The 15,290-nt window shown below is 56.4% G+C and overlaps 7 protein-coding genes across 7 annotated transcripts; 4 read left to right on the plus strand and 3 right to left on the minus strand.

Moving 5' to 3' along the window:
• The first annotated feature begins 733 nt into the window (after positions 1 to 733).
• BZA05DRAFT_399584 (GTPase activating protein) lies at positions 734 to 2,605 on the plus strand. The gene is made up of 4 exons (XM_051483813.1): positions 734 to 1,362; positions 1,440 to 1,534; positions 1,607 to 1,936; positions 1,990 to 2,605. The coding sequence occupies exons 1-4, from the start codon at positions 1,167 to 1,169 to the stop codon at positions 2,455 to 2,457; spliced, it is 1,089 nt and encodes a 362-aa protein (XP_051339249.1). The 5' UTR covers positions 734 to 1,166; the 3' UTR covers positions 2,458 to 2,605.
• A 2,729-nt stretch (positions 2,606 to 5,334) lies between these two features.
• Positions 5,335 to 7,249, minus strand: BZA05DRAFT_337847 (uncharacterized protein; the record flags this gene model as incomplete). The annotated part of the gene is made up of 2 exons (XM_051480870.1): positions 5,335 to 6,915; positions 7,040 to 7,249. The coding sequence occupies 2 exons, from the start codon at positions 7,247 to 7,249 to the stop codon at positions 5,335 to 5,337; spliced, it is 1,791 nt and encodes a 596-aa protein (XP_051339250.1).
• A 317-nt stretch (positions 7,250 to 7,566) lies between these two features.
• Positions 7,567 to 8,183, plus strand: BZA05DRAFT_57595 (uncharacterized protein). Its single transcript, XM_051488439.1, has one exon. The coding sequence runs from the start codon at positions 7,775 to 7,777 to the stop codon at positions 8,093 to 8,095; it is 321 nt and encodes a 106-aa protein (XP_051339251.1). The 5' UTR covers positions 7,567 to 7,774; the 3' UTR covers positions 8,096 to 8,183.
• A 1,438-nt stretch (positions 8,184 to 9,621) lies between these two features.
• BZA05DRAFT_320015 (uncharacterized protein) lies at positions 9,622 to 11,242 on the plus strand (the record flags this gene model as incomplete). The annotated part of the gene is made up of 3 exons (XM_051480434.1): positions 9,622 to 9,806; positions 9,861 to 10,851; positions 10,904 to 11,242. Coding segments are annotated over 3 exons (1,515 nt in total), but the record flags the coding sequence as incomplete, so codon positions are not given.
• Positions 11,243 to 11,593: 351 nt separating this feature from the next.
• BZA05DRAFT_399598 (uncharacterized protein) lies at positions 11,594 to 11,948 on the minus strand. The gene has a single exon (XM_051483814.1). The coding sequence runs from the start codon at positions 11,901 to 11,903 to the stop codon at positions 11,625 to 11,627; it is 279 nt and encodes a 92-aa protein (XP_051339254.1). The 5' UTR covers positions 11,904 to 11,948; the 3' UTR covers positions 11,594 to 11,624.
• Positions 11,594 to 13,730, minus strand: BZA05DRAFT_436592 (uncharacterized protein). The gene is made up of 3 exons (XM_051486415.1): positions 13,349 to 13,730; positions 12,106 to 13,302; positions 11,594 to 12,024 (listed from the first exon to the last, which is right to left on the minus strand). The coding sequence occupies exons 1-3, from the start codon at positions 13,450 to 13,452 to the stop codon at positions 11,949 to 11,951; spliced, it is 1,377 nt and encodes a 458-aa protein (XP_051339253.1). The 5' UTR covers positions 13,453 to 13,730; the 3' UTR covers positions 11,594 to 11,948.
• Positions 13,731 to 13,866: 136 nt separating this feature from the next.
• On the plus strand, positions 13,867 to 15,238 carry BZA05DRAFT_399601 (uncharacterized protein). The gene is made up of 4 exons (XM_051483815.1): positions 13,867 to 14,041; positions 14,110 to 14,157; positions 14,226 to 14,447; positions 14,522 to 15,238. The coding sequence occupies exons 1-4, from the start codon at positions 13,945 to 13,947 to the stop codon at positions 15,043 to 15,045; spliced, it is 891 nt and encodes a 296-aa protein (XP_051339255.1). The 5' UTR covers positions 13,867 to 13,944; the 3' UTR covers positions 15,046 to 15,238.
• Positions 15,239 to 15,290: the final 52 nt, after the last annotated feature.

The raw sequence follows: 15,290 nt of genomic DNA on the forward strand, positions 1-15,290 counted from the left end.
ACGAAGCTTGTTGACTGTTGGCTGTTGGCCCTGCTGTTGTCGGTGCATGAAGGCTGTCGTCGGCGCGTGAGTAGGTACTGTGCCTAGCGAGATCTTGCCGCTGTTAGAGCTTTGCCTGTGGACTCTGCTTGCGGACTCTGGAGATCGCAACGGTGGAGGCTGTGGAGGCTGTGGAGCTGGTGGTGTGGCGCGCGGGGAAGCAAGCCACGATTACTCTGCTAGGTAGTACCGTAGGTAGATCAATCTGCCCATTGGCTACACGTGAACTCCTATGTAGAGTATGAACATATACCGGTATCATATGATGAGCTGGCCGGTCCGTTGTAAGTAAAAACGTTCTATGTATCCGGGATCGACGTTCGTCTCTCGAAGCAACCCGCCCGTCCCCAGCCCCAGCCCGCGTAAATCACACGCTAGATCGTTCCCGGTTAGTTAGGGACGACTGTCGTGTCATGTCATGCAGCTGCTCGAATTTATCCAGGTGTTCATTTTCCTCGAGCTCTTCACAGCAACAGCAACAGCAACAGCAGGCAGTTCAGGTACCTTCAACTCGTTCACCTTCCATCTATCCCCCCACCAACACCACCAACACGACCACCACCACCACCACCACCACCACCACCACCAGCACCTACACACTCTGGCAGCGGCTGGCCTCCTATCCACAACTCAAGCAGCTTAACCGGGTTACTCGAGCCAGCTACCTACCGTAGTTATTCGTATCGGGACCCCCCACCACGCACCACGCACCACGCACCACGCACCACGCACCACGCACCACCAGCACGATACGAAGCTCCCCCCCCACCCCACACAGTCTCGATGGATGAAATCGACACCGGCACCAGCGGCAGCGGCAGGAGCAGCCACCGCAACAGCGGTGAATCGGGACGACCACCACTGCTGCGGACGACCTCGATCCGGTCCTTCACGAATGCCGAAAAGGATAAAATCAGCGCCATACGTGCCGCATGCGAAGCAGGCGATCGCGGATCTCTCATCCAACACGCCATCTCGGCGGATGGGCTCGTTAGCGACGACGTGCGGCGCGAGGCTTGTACGCCACACCTGATGCCCCCCCCCCACACCGTCAAACCTCCTGCGGCCTAGGCGAGGGAGGAGGAGGTGTCGTGTCGTATCCAAGCGAACGCTAATCAGCTGGTTTCATGTTGGCGGCAGGGCCCTTGTTGCTGGCAACTACCGTCCCGCGGGTTTCCGACGCCGTCGACGCCGACTGCGAACATGACACGGCCGCGGCGGAAAAGATACCCGAACGAGTGCCGTGGGAAGAGCTGCCACTTCACGAGGACGAGCGCCAGGTGCAACTGGATGTCGATCGATCGTTCATATATTACCCCACCAGTAAGCGACAGTCCGGGGGGGTTCATGCATCGCGGTATCCCGGATCCTGCTGAGTAGCACTGAAATGCAAAGCATAGATATGTCGCCTCGGCAACTCGACGATCGGAAGAAGGAGCTATCGGATCTGATAGTGGAGGTCCTGCGCAGGCATCCGATGCTGGGCTACTTCCAGGTTCGCGCTCGCAAGTCCGCAAGAGTACTACGCTCCCCCGATGCATCATGTTCCTGACCTCGTTCATGGCAGGGCTTTCATGATATCTGCCAGGTGATCCTACTGGTCATGGGACCGAAAGCGGCGGTTTCGGCGGTGGAGCACATTGCGTTGCTGAAGATCCGTGACTTCATGCTTCCGTCCATGACACCCGCCATAAATCACCTCCGCCTGCTATATCCACTCCTTAACGATGAGGATCCAAAGTTGTGCGCCCATCTATCGAGAACCCAGCCTTTCTTTGCGTTGGCTGCCACCCTTACCCTGTATGCCCACGATATTCAGGAATACAGCAATATAGCCCGGCTGTTCGATGTCTTCTTGGCGTTGGATCCGGTGTTTCCGCTGTATCTGTTTACCCAGGTAATCCTCCTCAGCAAACTCCCCGTGGAACACACGCTGACACCTCTGGACAGATCGTGATGGAGCGCAAAGAGGAGCTATTCGAGATACCAGACGACGAGCCGGAAATGCTCCACTCGATCCTGTCGAAGCTCCCGAAGCCGCTCGACCTGGAGGGCTGGATCTCTCGCGCCATCTTGCTCGTGGAGAAGCGGCCGCCGGAGAAGCTCTCGACCTGGCGCTGGGTGTCCAAGTACAGCGTACTCAAGACCTCGCGGACAACCAGTCCCACCCTAACCCTGGAAGCAGCAGAGAAGATCTTCTCGTACCAGTGCCAGGAGCTCAAAAGCGCCGAACTACGAAAGCAACGGCTCGTTGCTCTCGCAAAACACAAGACGCCGATACTGGTCGGACTCTCCGTGCTCATCGGCGTATCTTCCATCGCTCTCGGGATGTATGCGCGCAACCACGGAGGCGTGGGCTCCCTGCCCGGAATGACGGTCGTATGGAGGATCTTTGTCGCCATTCGACGGCTGATGTGATTGGATCTCTCTCTCTCGCTTTCTCTCTCTCTCTTTATCTGTCTCTCTCTTCTCGTTTCATTTTTCCTTTTCTTTTCTTTTCTTTTTCTGCGTCTAGACAAAAGTTTGCTTGGCTTGGCTTGGCTGGTTCGGTTGCGTGGTGATTGGGTTGGGCTGGGTTGGGTACGCCGCACGGCGCAGAGCACGGTTTCCTTATTGTATACTAATTGCATTCCTACCTATACTAAAAAAGCTCAAGCCATTTCCCACCCACTGAAATGTTCCCAGTTCCCACCGGCATTTTTGTGCTCACCTACTTGCCTATCCACCCTTCGCTTGCGGATAGATGGCTGGATGGCTGGATGGATGGCTGAACGTATGGCTGGGTGGGTGTATGGGGTTTGGGTGTATGGGGATGTATGGGGTGTATGGATGTATGGGTGTCTGGAGCATGTATGGGTGTATGGAGCATGTATGGGGTGTGATGAGCTGCAGATGTGACATATGCAGGTAGAACCTGCCTCACATACATGCCTTTCCATATGTATGGTACATACAAAGTACCAACAGCTTGCTGGCTGGCTGGCTTACCCAGCAGCCGGACAGGACTGGGCATATTTTCTCCGTTTCGGGTATGTGATGCGGTACTGGTGGGTTGCTGGTGGGATACGGTCCCCCGCAAATGCTATGTAGAGTAACTGCTCACTGCACGAGTAAGGCGTAAAAACAGGATCTGTGCAGCGCAGGTTGGGCGTGGGTTGGGCGTGGGTCGGGCGTGAGGGGCGGGGGGGAGAGGGGGGAGAGGAGGGGCGGGGAGGGAAGAGGTGGGTCCGGAGGGAATGCCGGTGCGATGTGTGATGTGTTATGTGTGATATCTGATGGAGGTAGGGTAGGGTAGAGGGTAACTAGAGGGTAGATGGGATACCCTATTTAAGTCGGTGAGGACGGAGTTGGGGGGTACGTTGGGGATGGGGGGTGCGTTGGTGGTGGTAGACTGGTAGTGGTGGAATGCTGAGTTCTTGGAGGGCCGGGGTACGTTGTTATGTAGCGGGACGGCAGTTGCGGGGGGTTATATGTGTATGTGTATGTGGTGTATGTGGTGTATGGGTATGTGTATGTATGGGTATGAGTATATGCAGGTATGGTTATGGGTATGTGTATGTGCATGTGGTGTATGTGTATGGGTATGTGTACCGTATGGTTATGTGTATGGTTATGTGGGTGTATGTGTATGTGTATGTGTACCATATGGATATGTGTACCATATGGTTAAGTGTACCGTATGGGTATGTCTACCATATGTGTACCGTACGGGTATGAGTGTTATGTGGGGATGAGTGCAGCCGGCCTTGACCGCTTGACCGCCTGACCACTTGACCGCCTGACCGCTTGACCGGACTGGAAGTGTATGGTTGCGTATGTAGCCGAAATGTCACTGATGTAGAGTACTATGGTTGAGGTTGGGCACCCACTACCTACTGTTTGCAGAGGTGGTGGGGGCATTCGTAGCCGGGGGGATGATGCCGCAGAGGGGGGGGGGGGGGTGGGGGGGGGGGCATTCATAGCTGGGGGAGGAGGTGAAGCCGCAGCGGGCAATGGGTCGTGTGCACAACCAACAACCAGAGTTCCCAGAGTGGAGCAGATGCATAGACACATAGATGCATACAGTAGATATGCGCCCACCACTGGCGATCCCGCAGCCGTCGCCCCGTCCCGTCCCGCGCCGCCCCTTGTCCATACCCGTCCCGTCTCTTCCCGTCCCCTTCCCGCCCCGTTCGGTGCGAGCGGGGGGCGGGGGGCGGGGGCCGCGGGGGAGGAGTGCGGCAGTCCGTGCGTGCGTGTTACCAGCGCCACAACTTGCTGCGTCGTCGTGGCGTTGCTTGCGTGCGAGTGAGAGCGGGGGGATCTTCCATCTGCTCTGCTCTGCCCCCGCGTAAGAGTGACTCTATATGAACATTCGGATCCGGATCAGATCCCGTCCGCAACCGCAACTGCAACCGGGGGGAAGGACTGAAGCACGAGCACGGAACGGAGGAGGTTTCCGTCCTGCAACTTCCGGCGCACGACAGACGCCAGAGAGAGAGAGATCTTCAAGACAGACGACAGACGCCAGACGCCAGACGACGACGTGACCGCCCGTGAAGCACACAACACACGTGATGACGGTGCAACGCGCTCGCGTGAAGGTACTTGTAAAGCGGGCTGATCTGGCCACCGGAAGCTTAAACTACTTGGTTAGTGGACTGACCGTCTGCTCTCCTCCGCACTCAGCATCTCAAACTCCACAGAACCGTCCTCCATCTCTGTGAAAAGTGTAGCAGCCTAAGTTCCATCGTGGTCGAGAGCACGCCCACTGCTCGTCCTATGAGTCACAACTCCCCCACTCGAGCCCCGCCTTCGTTCCCTCCTACGAAGCACATGATGCACCCTGCGGCTCTGCGGGAAGCAACCACACTATGACACAAACTACGCATCTCGCTTAATCCGGCATGACGCCATCAGGCATCATGTCCACTGTTCAGCAGCATCGCTTTTGTCACGCACTCACAAGCTTTCTCAAAAAACACAGTGCACACATCCATTCTCATTGTACATACAATATGATATCAGAGAGCGTATACACACGAAACCTAAGGAAGTATGCGGTACAATATCCAAAAGAGAGGGGAAAAAAGAGGCCAAAACAATCCCCGCAGGAATAATGTCAAAGATAAAAGAGCTCCAAACACCATTACAAAAACCCCCCCAAAGAAAAGGAAGTTCGGTCGGTCCAAAAAACAAAAAATACAACCATTTGCACCAGATACAGGAATCGAAATCGAAATCGAAATCGAAATTGTTGAGAAGAGAGGAATGGAATGGAATGGAAAATGACGAAGAGTTGAGGAAATATCTGCTCTAGACTACCTCACGATCGGCCGCCTTCTGGACCTCGAGCAGCTTCAACTTCCTTGCCAGCAGTCCATGGCCCTGGCCCTGGCCTGGAACCTTCGTCGAAGCTGACAGGTCCAGTTTCTCGTATGTGCTCCTGGTGCTGCTGGTATCACTACCGGCGTCACGCTCGTCCACGTCCATCTGGCCGTTTCCGGCGCAATAATCTGGTGGCGACGACATCATGGACAGAGGCAAAGACGGTGGCGCATCGCCGCCGCCCCTCGTCATGCCAAACAAACTTGCACTCCTCTGCCTGCCCTTTGCCGTGGGAGTGATCGCAGAACTCGGCGCCTCGGCTCTCCATGTTGAGAACTTTGGCTCGGGCCAGAGCGTCTCGTTGCGAAGCCGCTCTTTGCCGTCCGGCACACGGTTTGCAAAGACCACGCGGATGGACTTGAATATGTAGTATCTACCGCGCGAGGGGCAGACGATATGCATGTGAATTAGATAGCGCAGTGAGTCCCGTTCTTTACCACGGGCCAGTGCCATTGTCGCGTTCACTGGAGAATCGCCGCCCATCCCCCCGACCGAATAGGACTTCTGTCTGATGAATGTCTTGGTCCCCGGCTCCATGTCGCGGAGATCATAGGGGACCAGGAAGAGCTTGACCGCGGTTTTGTGGGGATTCTTTATGACAATCTGCAGCTGTCCGCGCTGCGGTATGCGGTAGGAGCCACCGACACCTGGCGGGGGTTTCTTGCCCTTGCCGGACTGGGCGCCGAGAGCGGAATCGAGATCGAGCGATCCGACGTAAGGTGACGGTGAGTCATAATCACCAACCGAGTAGAAGTAGGCGGGGAACGGCAGTGTTACGTGTGCTGGACACCTCAACGACTGCTTGCATTTCCCGAGTCCCAGCACACCAATCTGTGCCACGAAATTGAGCGGTTTCGAAGGCGTCGTGGACATGCGTCCATTCAGTATGGATTCTTCGTATGAGCCCACGAAGGACCCAAAAGGTAGCTCCGAAGGCGTGCCGCCCATCCCCGACAGCCGACGCGACTTGGGCGATAGCGATGATCCGTCCCACTGGGCCGAGTGGGCTGGCATGCCGGCACCGAACGTCTGACTTCGAACAAAAGATGCTTTCGTCGGCGAAAACTGGAGAGTTGAGAGCGCCGACGGAGGCAGTGATTTGCGGCGGGCCCTACGTTCCGAGAAGCCGATATCGATCGGTCGTGCCGACTCATCGCTGCTGCCATCAGTGTCAGGGTTCGACGAGTGCACGAGCGGCGATGTGGGTGTCGTCAACACGAAGTTCGACGACAGCGATGGCGTTCTGATATGACGTTGACCCGGCGGAGGGACCTCGCGCCGCGGGAACGCCGTGTGTAGGGGAGGCGGGGGTAGAGTCGTGCGGCCGGTGAGCTCATAGCTGCGAAATGGGTTTGCGGCTACCGGGGGTGACCCGAGCGAGAATTGCGAGCTTCTAGCTTCGTTCGTGAATATGCCCTGATGCAGGGCGGATTGCGGTCTGTCGGGATGTTCATCTGTCGGACGCGGGGAGCTGCTCGGCGTGTGATTGGGATAGTAACGGTCGGAGAGCTACACGTTCCAAGAGCGGCCAGTTAGCATTTCCTTTGACGATAGCTCCGCGAAGCTGTCTCGCTCCGCAACCACCACCGCCACCATCACCACCACCGTCGCCACCTCTCAGAAGCGAGCGTACGTTTCTGTTTGGAACCCATGTCGGTGTTTCGCCTGCCTTGATACGTTCGATGAGCTCAGCTCTGTCGGTAACTCCGGAAACAATGGTATGCGTGACGTCGGGACGGGTCAAGTGTGCTAGAGGAGAAGCAGCTGGGTGCAGTGGTAATGGTAGCGGTTGGAATGCAAGCGTTGCATCGGGGGTGTCATGCGGCTGTAGTGGATGTTGCATGTTGCACTCGTCGCCGTTGCTGATGTTGTGGGCGTTTGGCTTCAATCCTGGGCTCGGCGATGACTGCAGCGGCGGTCTTTCGCGAATACTACTGTATGAGAAGGGCATGCGGAGAGTGTTTTGAGGGTTTGCAGCAACAATTTATGTGGGTGTTTGGAGTGGGAGGAGGTGGCGGAACAGAGTACATGTAAGTGGAAAGAGAGAGGAAGTTCAAGGACGGAGGGAGGAGGAGGGGGGGCGGACTGAGGAAGAGGAGGGAGAGGGAGAGGAGAAGGGACGAGAAGGAGAGGGAGGATGAGGATGGACGGGAGAAGGAGAGAATGGGGAAGAAGAGGAGGAGGAAGAAGAAGAAGAATCACGAAGCGGAAGAGGAAACAAGAAGAAGAAGAAGAAGAAGATGAAGGGCGTCTTTCACTAATAAATAACAGTTAGAAAAGTGGGACTGTACGCAACATCGACCATGACGCTTGCCATGGGACTAACAACGTAAGAACTATCGAAGGGGCCAGGGACCTTGTTGGCGAAATGGCAGCTCGTCCGGCAGTCTGTTTGTTTGTGCTGTCTCGCTTTTTTTTATCCCTCGCGTCTGTGCCGATTCCGCCCTCCGCACCGATAGGTAACCACGGCTATGGTACAGCATCAGCGGAATTGCTCAGCACACGGCGGGCCACCTCAGTTATCTTCAGGATCCATGGATCGAGAATCAGGACTCATATACGATACTTTCGGGCACGGTGTAGAGTAGGTTATAGAGCACTATCTAGTGGCGTTGTGGAGGCGGGGGAAGCTTTTCGCCAGGTTCGCGTGAGGACCAGTGGGCCACTGGTCTTCTGTACTCTATGCTAGCTAACGGACATAAATAGAGTAGAGTGGACTCCTCACAGGCTCACCTAGCTATCTACCTAGTTCCATTGCGGAGAAGAACGACATCTAGACAGTGAGCTCTCGCCCGCGTGAGCATCACTCGCGATCGGTGGAGATGAATGGCGGGAAGGGAGGGGTTCGTCAGGATATCGCACATACTATGGGGAATGGATGGATAAAGCCCCCCACTGACCGGCTACGGCGTACCTCCCGCAGTCTGCACTGCACTGCACTCTTTTTTTCTTGTCCTCGCAACTGACCCGAGCTGACGAATTTCAGATCTTCAGGGCCAAGGCACTGGCCGGATGTTGGTTCAACACATTCTCCGAAACCATTGTGATCACCATCGATCCCCTTCAACTCGAATCGCCCACGCATCGCTGGTGTGACCACCCGTAGGAAGTCTGTTTGTTGTGCGGTGTCGGATGGGAACGAGAATACCACCCAAAAGTATTTCTCACGACTCCAGCTGATGTGAATTCTAGAGCTTCTCGGCTGTCCCTTGGTCGCCGCTATTGGCGACGTAGGATACGCACTACGCCCGCCTTGCCTCGACCGGTGATGCCTGCAGAGATGGCTGCATTCGCTGTCTATGTACGGTCTTCGGTGCGGTATAACAGCTGATTGTCACGTTGAAGCACTCGAGCCTTGAGCCGGTCTTGGGGAATGCGTCAACACGACGCCTCTGAATGAAAGACGCCGCCCAAAGACGAGACGGGCTGCAAGATTGATTGACTGGTGCTTCAAGTCGATTAGGTTTGCTGGATTGAGACAAGTTGTTTCATTCTTTACGGGTTTCTTTGGCTTTGAAGATACCCTCTTGTTTCCCTCCGCCTCCGCGATGGCGTACAGAGTATGGGATTGGACATGGACGTGGACATGGCCTAGGTATTGTCCTCTTGTTTCGCGCCGTGAATGCAGTATCGGACCAAAACCCCAGACAAAGCCCCGTAGCCGAACCGTCTTCTTGAAGCTCGGCTCCGTGGAACTGCCCAAGGCAAAGGCATAGGTATTTAGCTTCTCCAAACATTCCACCCACGGTCGATGCCCTCTCAGCTGCAGCTTTGGCTTTTGCATGTACTGCTGTTCCGTGTTGCGGAGTAGAGTGCACTTTGCTCCGCTGTTCATCGGGATCGTCATATTGACATCGATCCAACCACTTCCGCCACCCACAGAGTAGTCATAGGCACTCGAGTAACGGCTGGTTGCATGCGTGCTGTGTTACTCGACGGCCAACGCGCTACAATATACTCGCAGATAGCGGGAAAGATCCCACGTTTTCTGCAGGCTCATCTTCGATTGTGCGGGTGAAGTGGACTCGAACTGTGATTCCCATAGCTGAGTGATTTCCTGTGCTGTCCTCCCGCGGAGGGAGCGAACTGGTCACTCGTGACCAAGTGTACGCGTGGGCCAGGTTCCTCATATAACCTTGCGGCTTGTTCCTCAACCCCACGTTAGTACTCGAGGTGAAGGTCACCTCTCAACACCAGCCCGCACACGACTCGAAAATGGATATCACTACCTTCATCCACACCCAGCGCCAGGAGGCACGGCTGATCGGCGACAGCAATGCGTACCGCAGCATGTGCTCCCGGCGTCTCGCAACCCTCCGCAAACGTCTCGGCCGCTCAAACCCAAAACGCTACGCTGCACAAGCACCGCTGACCCCCGAAGACCTGGCCAAGAACCCAACGTCAATTCCCCCTCCTCGGGTATTTGGTAATGGGGAAAGCTGACGCTCCTACAGCAATGCCCACCTGCTGCTTCTCGCTTCGGAACGTGCATGGGCGCATGCTACCCACCTCAAGGCGTTGATGACGGAGGACCCCACCACCGCTACGGGGAGCACACGCAGCCATATCGTCTCGCGCTTCCACAAAGCATTCAAGCACGCCTCCGAGCTTGTCGATCTCCTCTCTGCGGCCGAATCGAACGTGACGAGCACTGATCTCCTCGAGGCCACCGCCTATGCCTCGTCGTTCAAGGGCTTTGAAGCGCTCGAGAAGGAGCGCTGGGAGGCCGCGCTGCAGGCATTCGCCGTGTCCAACAGCATCTACTCGACCCTGTCCACCGATGGCAAGAACGATGCGTTCCCGGAGCTCCTGACCGAAATCGTCGAGCCGAGTATCAGGTTCTCGGCGTACAAGCTACAGTTGCCTCGGAGCATGGACATCGCCGCGATCGCGCGACAGTACTTTCCGCGCGATGAGGAGCATTCGCGGGTGGTTGCAGAGCTCGAGAAGCTCGATCCCAATGTTTTCACCGAGCCGATGGAGACGGACTCTGCGGTTGTGGCAGGGACGGTGACTTCCGTTACATGGCGTGGCAGAACAGCCCCCGTAGAGGGTGCGGATATTTCTGTCAAGCTTTCGAACGCCCAGACGGCCGAGGCAGCCTACAACTCACAGGATCACCAGGGGTCGACAGATGCTTTCGATGCGGTGCTGTTGGCGTGGCAGGATGCGGTGGATGCGACGCGGAAGGCGATTGATGAGCGACAGGCGGAGGGGATGTCAATGTCCGACCAGAAAATGCAGATTCTACAACTCACGTGGACGGTGGTGAACTATTCCATGATCTGCTGGCGGGTGGGTCGCAACCGCGTGATGATCTCCAATATCATATCTGGCCCGAAAAAGACCAGCAAGAAGGGGGAAACGGTGCCGGTTGAGGAAGTCTCTGGAAAGAAGATCAGCCATCTGAAGGAGGAGATTGCACTTTACGACGCCATCCTCCAGGTATATTGCTCCAACACCCATCCGAACGAACATACATCTAACCCCCTCACAGAGTCTGGAACAAATTACCAACCTCCCCGGAGTCGCCGCCGACGAAGCCTTCACCACCGAGCTAACCAGCAAAGCCTCCTTCTTCCGCGCCCTCCGCACCTCTTCCATTGCCCGCTCCCACGCGCTCCTCGGCAACCGCAAAAACGCCCTGGCACTGTTCCACCAAGCGCACAAGTACATCGCCTTGGCGATCCCCACACTGCCCACGGCGCCCTCGGAGCTCTCGCACAAGGGTCTCTCGATCCCCGCCTCTGAAGCCACCGCGCTCTGCGACTCGCTGTCGGGTGAAGTAGCGCGGTACCGTGCCCTCGTCGAGATGGACGCTCTAGCAGCCAAGTCGGATGTTGGCGAGCAACACGGAGTTCTCCTGGAGCGCCTGGATCAGTGGCCGAATAAGGTAGACTTCGAGAAGGGCATTGTACAGTGGCCCCCCAAGGTCCAGCCGGTCCCGGTGAAACCACTGTTTTTGGACATTGCGTGGAACTTTGTGGATTATCCGGGTTCCGGCGAGGGGAAGAAGGTGGAAGCCCAGCAGCAGCAGCAAGTGCGGGCGCAGAAGCAGGAGGCGGAGGAGAAGAAGGGATTATTGGGGAGACTGTGGGGGAGGTAGTTGCTACATATTACGGAAATGTTTTCAGGGTGCGGGTACCGTATTTGTCTCCCTTGCCATCCAGTGACCACCGCAACTCTCTCTCTCTCTCTCTCTCTCTCTCTCGGTGCCATTAGAGTATCAGTGTTTTACATAGGAGAAGTATCCAAAAAAACAAGATCAACAACTGATCCAACGCCAAGTCGTCCGTTCTATTTTGCTGATAGAAGCTGTATCGCCTTCCTTCCTTCCTTTCCTTCCCAAACTTTTGTTTTACCCCCCTTCCCTTCCCTTCAGCACATTGAACCAAATCATACAACGCCGTGTATAGTAGAAAAACAAGAATAAGAATAATGAAAGCCCATTCACTCCCACCGCCCCTACCAACCAAAGAAAAAGATCCGCCTGCCATCCGCCAGCCATCTGCAAGCACGAAAAAAGTCTACATATGTTCTGCCTATACTAGGTCTGCCTCCGGCATGTGGTAGAGGTCGAGCGTAGCCCGGTTGATTGTAGTTTTCGATACGATGCCGCTGTTTTTCCAGCACGATTAGCATGTGGACTTCCGAGTTGTCCGGGCGGGGGGTCGGGGGTGGGGCAGGGCGGGAACATACTTATTAGTGACAAACATAGTGACGAACTGGGGTTCGATCAGGTCGACGAGTGGGTTCGGATAGTCGGCGTCGAGGAGTTCGCCCCGCTCGTATCCTATAGCAGCGGGTGGTCCCATCTCGACGAGGCCCTCCTGATAGTAGCTAGTGACGGGGCAGAGGACGTGGCTGCCGGCGACGACGACCACAGGCTTCATCAGCGCCTTTGCTGCGCGGGCGACGTTGAGCGCGCCGGAGGTGGCGAGCACACTGCCGTCCGCGAGAACGTACGTCGCCGCCAGGAACACCTTGTTGACGCGCGAGATGAGATTGTAGATGTCGACGTCAGAGATCACGATGACCTGGACGCCGCGGTCCTGTAGGGATTTGCGCGCGGTGGCCGTGTCGGTAATCGTGATGTCGGCGGCGTCGTCCTGGCTTGTCGCCGGGATCTTGTTCATGACTGCGGCGTGGGTGCGCTTGAAGATGTTCTGGGAGCCCTCGACGACGACGACGGTGAAGTCGTGGTCGCGCTTGTGCGCCGCGCGCAGCAACAGCCGGTGCACCGTCGACGGCAGCCCGTACGTCATGATCACCTCGTTCTTGTGGATCAGCTGCGGCGCGTACTCGGCGATCGACATCTCGCTGCTCTCGAGCTCGTCCACCAGCTCCTTGATGTCCTGGATCACAGCGGGGCGGATGTCCTTTTGCTGGGTGGGGGTCTTGAAGCTCTCGGCGCTGACGGCCGTCAGCTGCACGGGCGTGTTAGTCCCGGTGCCGGACGGGCTCGTTCCCGTGCTCATGGCGTGCGGGCTCGCGCTCTGCGAGATGATGCTGAACAGACCAGTGACGCTCGCTTGCGTGCCCGACGCGAAGCTGGTGTGGGAGGTCATGAGGGCTGGGCGGCCGCTGGACGATGGGCGGTTGTGTGGCAGCTCCGACCGCGCCGCAGCCTCCGACATCTCCATCGCAGCCTTGAAGTGCTCCCCCAACCCGGCATTCTCGGCCTCCTCGCGTATTATGCCGAGGACGCGGCGTACCATGTTGCGGATAGACATCTCCCGCGGCCGCGCCTGCGACAGCTTCGTTTCGAGCGACAGCACGTAGTCCACGAGTCCTTGGATCGACGCGGGCTTTTGCGCTGCGATCAGGCGCAATAGCAGCTGGGCCGTTCCCACCGCGGTCGGCGTCGGATTCCGAACGGAGCGGCGCTTCAAGGTGCTATGTAAGGTCAGCGCGGTGCGAATAGTAAGGAGGAGAGTCACACTTGACAAAGAGATCAACGCTGTGGACCGGGTGAAAGTCATTTTCGAGATGTGCGAGCCACCATTTTAAATCCGGCGTGTGGATTTCCACCATTTGCGAAGTCATGTTGGATGTTGTCGTATGGTAACAAGTCTCAAATGGTGATGGTAATTGTAATGCGCGGTGACTATGAAGGTGGAGGTGGCTTGGTGATTGGTGAAGGTTAGTGGTTGTGGATATCTATGGTGGGGCTGATTTACGCGGGGCAGCCCGCAGTTGGTGGGAGTCACTGTTCGTCCCTGAACCGATGCCTGAGATGTCGCCTAAAAGTGGCTCTCCGCAATCCGAGAGATGGCAGCTCAAGGCTACGGTTATTGCAGCCGGACTTTGAATGGCAACTGGCGGACACCCGAGAACAAATGAAACCAATCAGGAATGAGAATCAGATTAAATGATTATCCAATCATGTCCTAGCACTCGTGGACATTGGTGGCTACTAGTAGCACAACCATGTCCCTCGTTTCGGAGCCGCGTAAGTCCAGTGAGGCAACGTAAAGCTTGAACACGAAACAACCACCCACCACCACCTCACCTCCACCTCCACCCATTACCACCATCATGGCGAACAGCGGCTACGATGTTGTCGTAGATATCGACGATGACGGCGATCTCGGCCACACCGACCTTGCGCCTGACCTTGAATTCCACCAATCCAGTTTGCGCGCCCCACCAACCACCAAGCTGGTGATGAGAGCTGCTGAGCTGACAAGCTCCCCACTTCAGACTACAACCAGGACCAGACCAGCGGGAAGATTCCAAGAGATAACTCCGGTACGTGCATACTGTCGATCTGTAAGAGGGATACTTTGGGCTTTAGTGCTGATTCCTTCCGTGTGTAGGCCGCGGCGGCTTCTTCTCCGGTGCCGGCGGAGGCCCATCAGGCTCCGGCGGCGGAGGCTCTGGCGGCGCAGACCCGAACACGAAACGGTATTTATGGAGTGTCGACTTCTACGCGCAGTTCTTCGACGTGGACACGGACGAGGTTGTCAAGCGCTGCTGGGCAGCGCTCTTCCCCAAGGCGGTGTTCCTCGACATCCTCGAGGGCAATCCAGATCTCTACGGTACGGTTTCATCCACCACCACCCCCACTACCACGGCTACCCACCATCGACTAACCCTCGCTCACTCGTTGTAGGCCCGTTCTGGATCACCACCACCGTCGTCCTAATCCTCTTCCTCTCATCCACGATCGCCCAATACTTCGCGCGGATGAAAGACGTTCCCTACACGTACGACTTTGGCCTCTTGTCGGGCGCCGCAGGGCTGATGTACGGTTACACGGCGTTCGTCCCCGTCGCGCTCTGGGGCGTCCTCAAATGGTACGGTAGCGAGAGCGCCAACCTGCTGGAATGCCTCTGTCTCTACGGCTACAGCAACCTGATATGGGTCCCCGTGGCTATCGCGAGTGCGTCCCCGATCACAATACTGAACTATGTCTTCGTCGCGACGGGATTCGCTGTCAGCGCACTGTTCCTGTTCAGGAATTTGTATCCAGTCGTTGCCGCGACGGACGCGAAGACTACGAAGGTGCTACTGATCGTAGTTGTGGCCCTCCATGCGGGATTGGCCCTGGCGATTAAGATTCTGTTCTTTGCACATGGAAGCCCCGTGGCTAAGGATCAGCTCACGAAGGACAAGCCTAGTTTGATGTTTTTGTAAGGGGGAGACTATGAGAGCTGGTTATATCGTCTTTTTCTTTTGCATACTTAGGTTGGCTCGAGGGGTGTGTCTTTTTTTTTCCAATTGTCGCGATCAAGCCGTGGGAAATATATCACGAGTGATGCTTCATGGAACCCATTCGTTCGTTCGAAGGGCCGGCGGATGAGCTTGGGTCGAGTCCGCGAAATGGGCCGTATCTTATCAGATCGTCTCCAAGACCCTACCATGTGATACATAGGCCCAGC

This window comes from Tricharina praecox, assembly GCF_024521635.1.
Source record: "Tricharina praecox strain CBS 144465 chromosome Unknown BZA05scaffold_13, whole genome shotgun sequence".
In the NCBI taxonomy this organism is placed as follows: Eukaryota; Fungi; Ascomycota; class Pezizomycetes; order Pezizales; family Pyronemataceae; genus Tricharina; species Tricharina praecox.

What these genes read in the sequence shown, in the direction of transcription:
- BZA05DRAFT_399584 (XM_051483813.1), top strand. Translation starts at nt 1,167, where the DNA reads ATGTTGGCGGCAGGGCCCTTGTTGCTGGCAACTACCGTCCCGCGGGTT. An exon ending in GTTCATATATTACCCCACCA is followed by an intron (nt 1,363 to 1,439) that starts GTAAGCGACAGT and finishes TGCAAAGCATAG; the next exon opens with ATATGTCGCCTCGGCAACTC. An exon ending in CGATGCTGGGCTACTTCCAG is followed by an intron (nt 1,535 to 1,606) that starts GTTCGCGCTCGC and finishes CGTTCATGGCAG; the next exon opens with GGCTTTCATGATATCTGCCA.
- BZA05DRAFT_57595 (XM_051488439.1), top strand. Translation starts at nt 7,775, where the DNA reads ATGGCAGCTCGTCCGGCAGTCTGTTTGTTTGTGCTGTCTCGCTTTTTT.
- BZA05DRAFT_399598 (XM_051483814.1), bottom strand. Translation starts at nt 11,903, where the DNA reads ATGGCAGGCGGATCTTTTTCTTTGGTTGGTAGGGGCGGTGGGAGTGAA.
- BZA05DRAFT_436592 (XM_051486415.1), bottom strand. Translation starts at nt 13,452, where the DNA reads ATGACTTCGCAAATGGTGGAAATCCACACGCCGGATTTAAAATGGTGG. An exon ending in AGCGTTGATCTCTTTGTCAA is followed by an intron (nt 13,303 to 13,348) that starts GTGTGACTCTCC and finishes GACCTTACATAG; the next exon opens with CACCTTGAAGCGCCGCTCCG. An exon ending in ACTATGTTTGTCACTAATAA is followed by an intron (nt 12,025 to 12,105) that starts GTATGTTCCCGC and finishes CTGGAAAAACAG; the next exon opens with CGGCATCGTATCGAAAACTA.
- BZA05DRAFT_399601 (XM_051483815.1), top strand. Translation starts at nt 13,945, where the DNA reads ATGGCGAACAGCGGCTACGATGTTGTCGTAGATATCGACGATGACGGC. An exon ending in GATTCCAAGAGATAACTCCG is followed by an intron (nt 14,158 to 14,225) that starts GTACGTGCATAC and finishes TTCCGTGTGTAG; the next exon opens with GCCGCGGCGGCTTCTTCTCC. An exon ending in GGGCAATCCAGATCTCTACG is followed by an intron (nt 14,448 to 14,521) that starts GTACGGTTTCAT and finishes CACTCGTTGTAG; the next exon opens with GCCCGTTCTGGATCACCACC.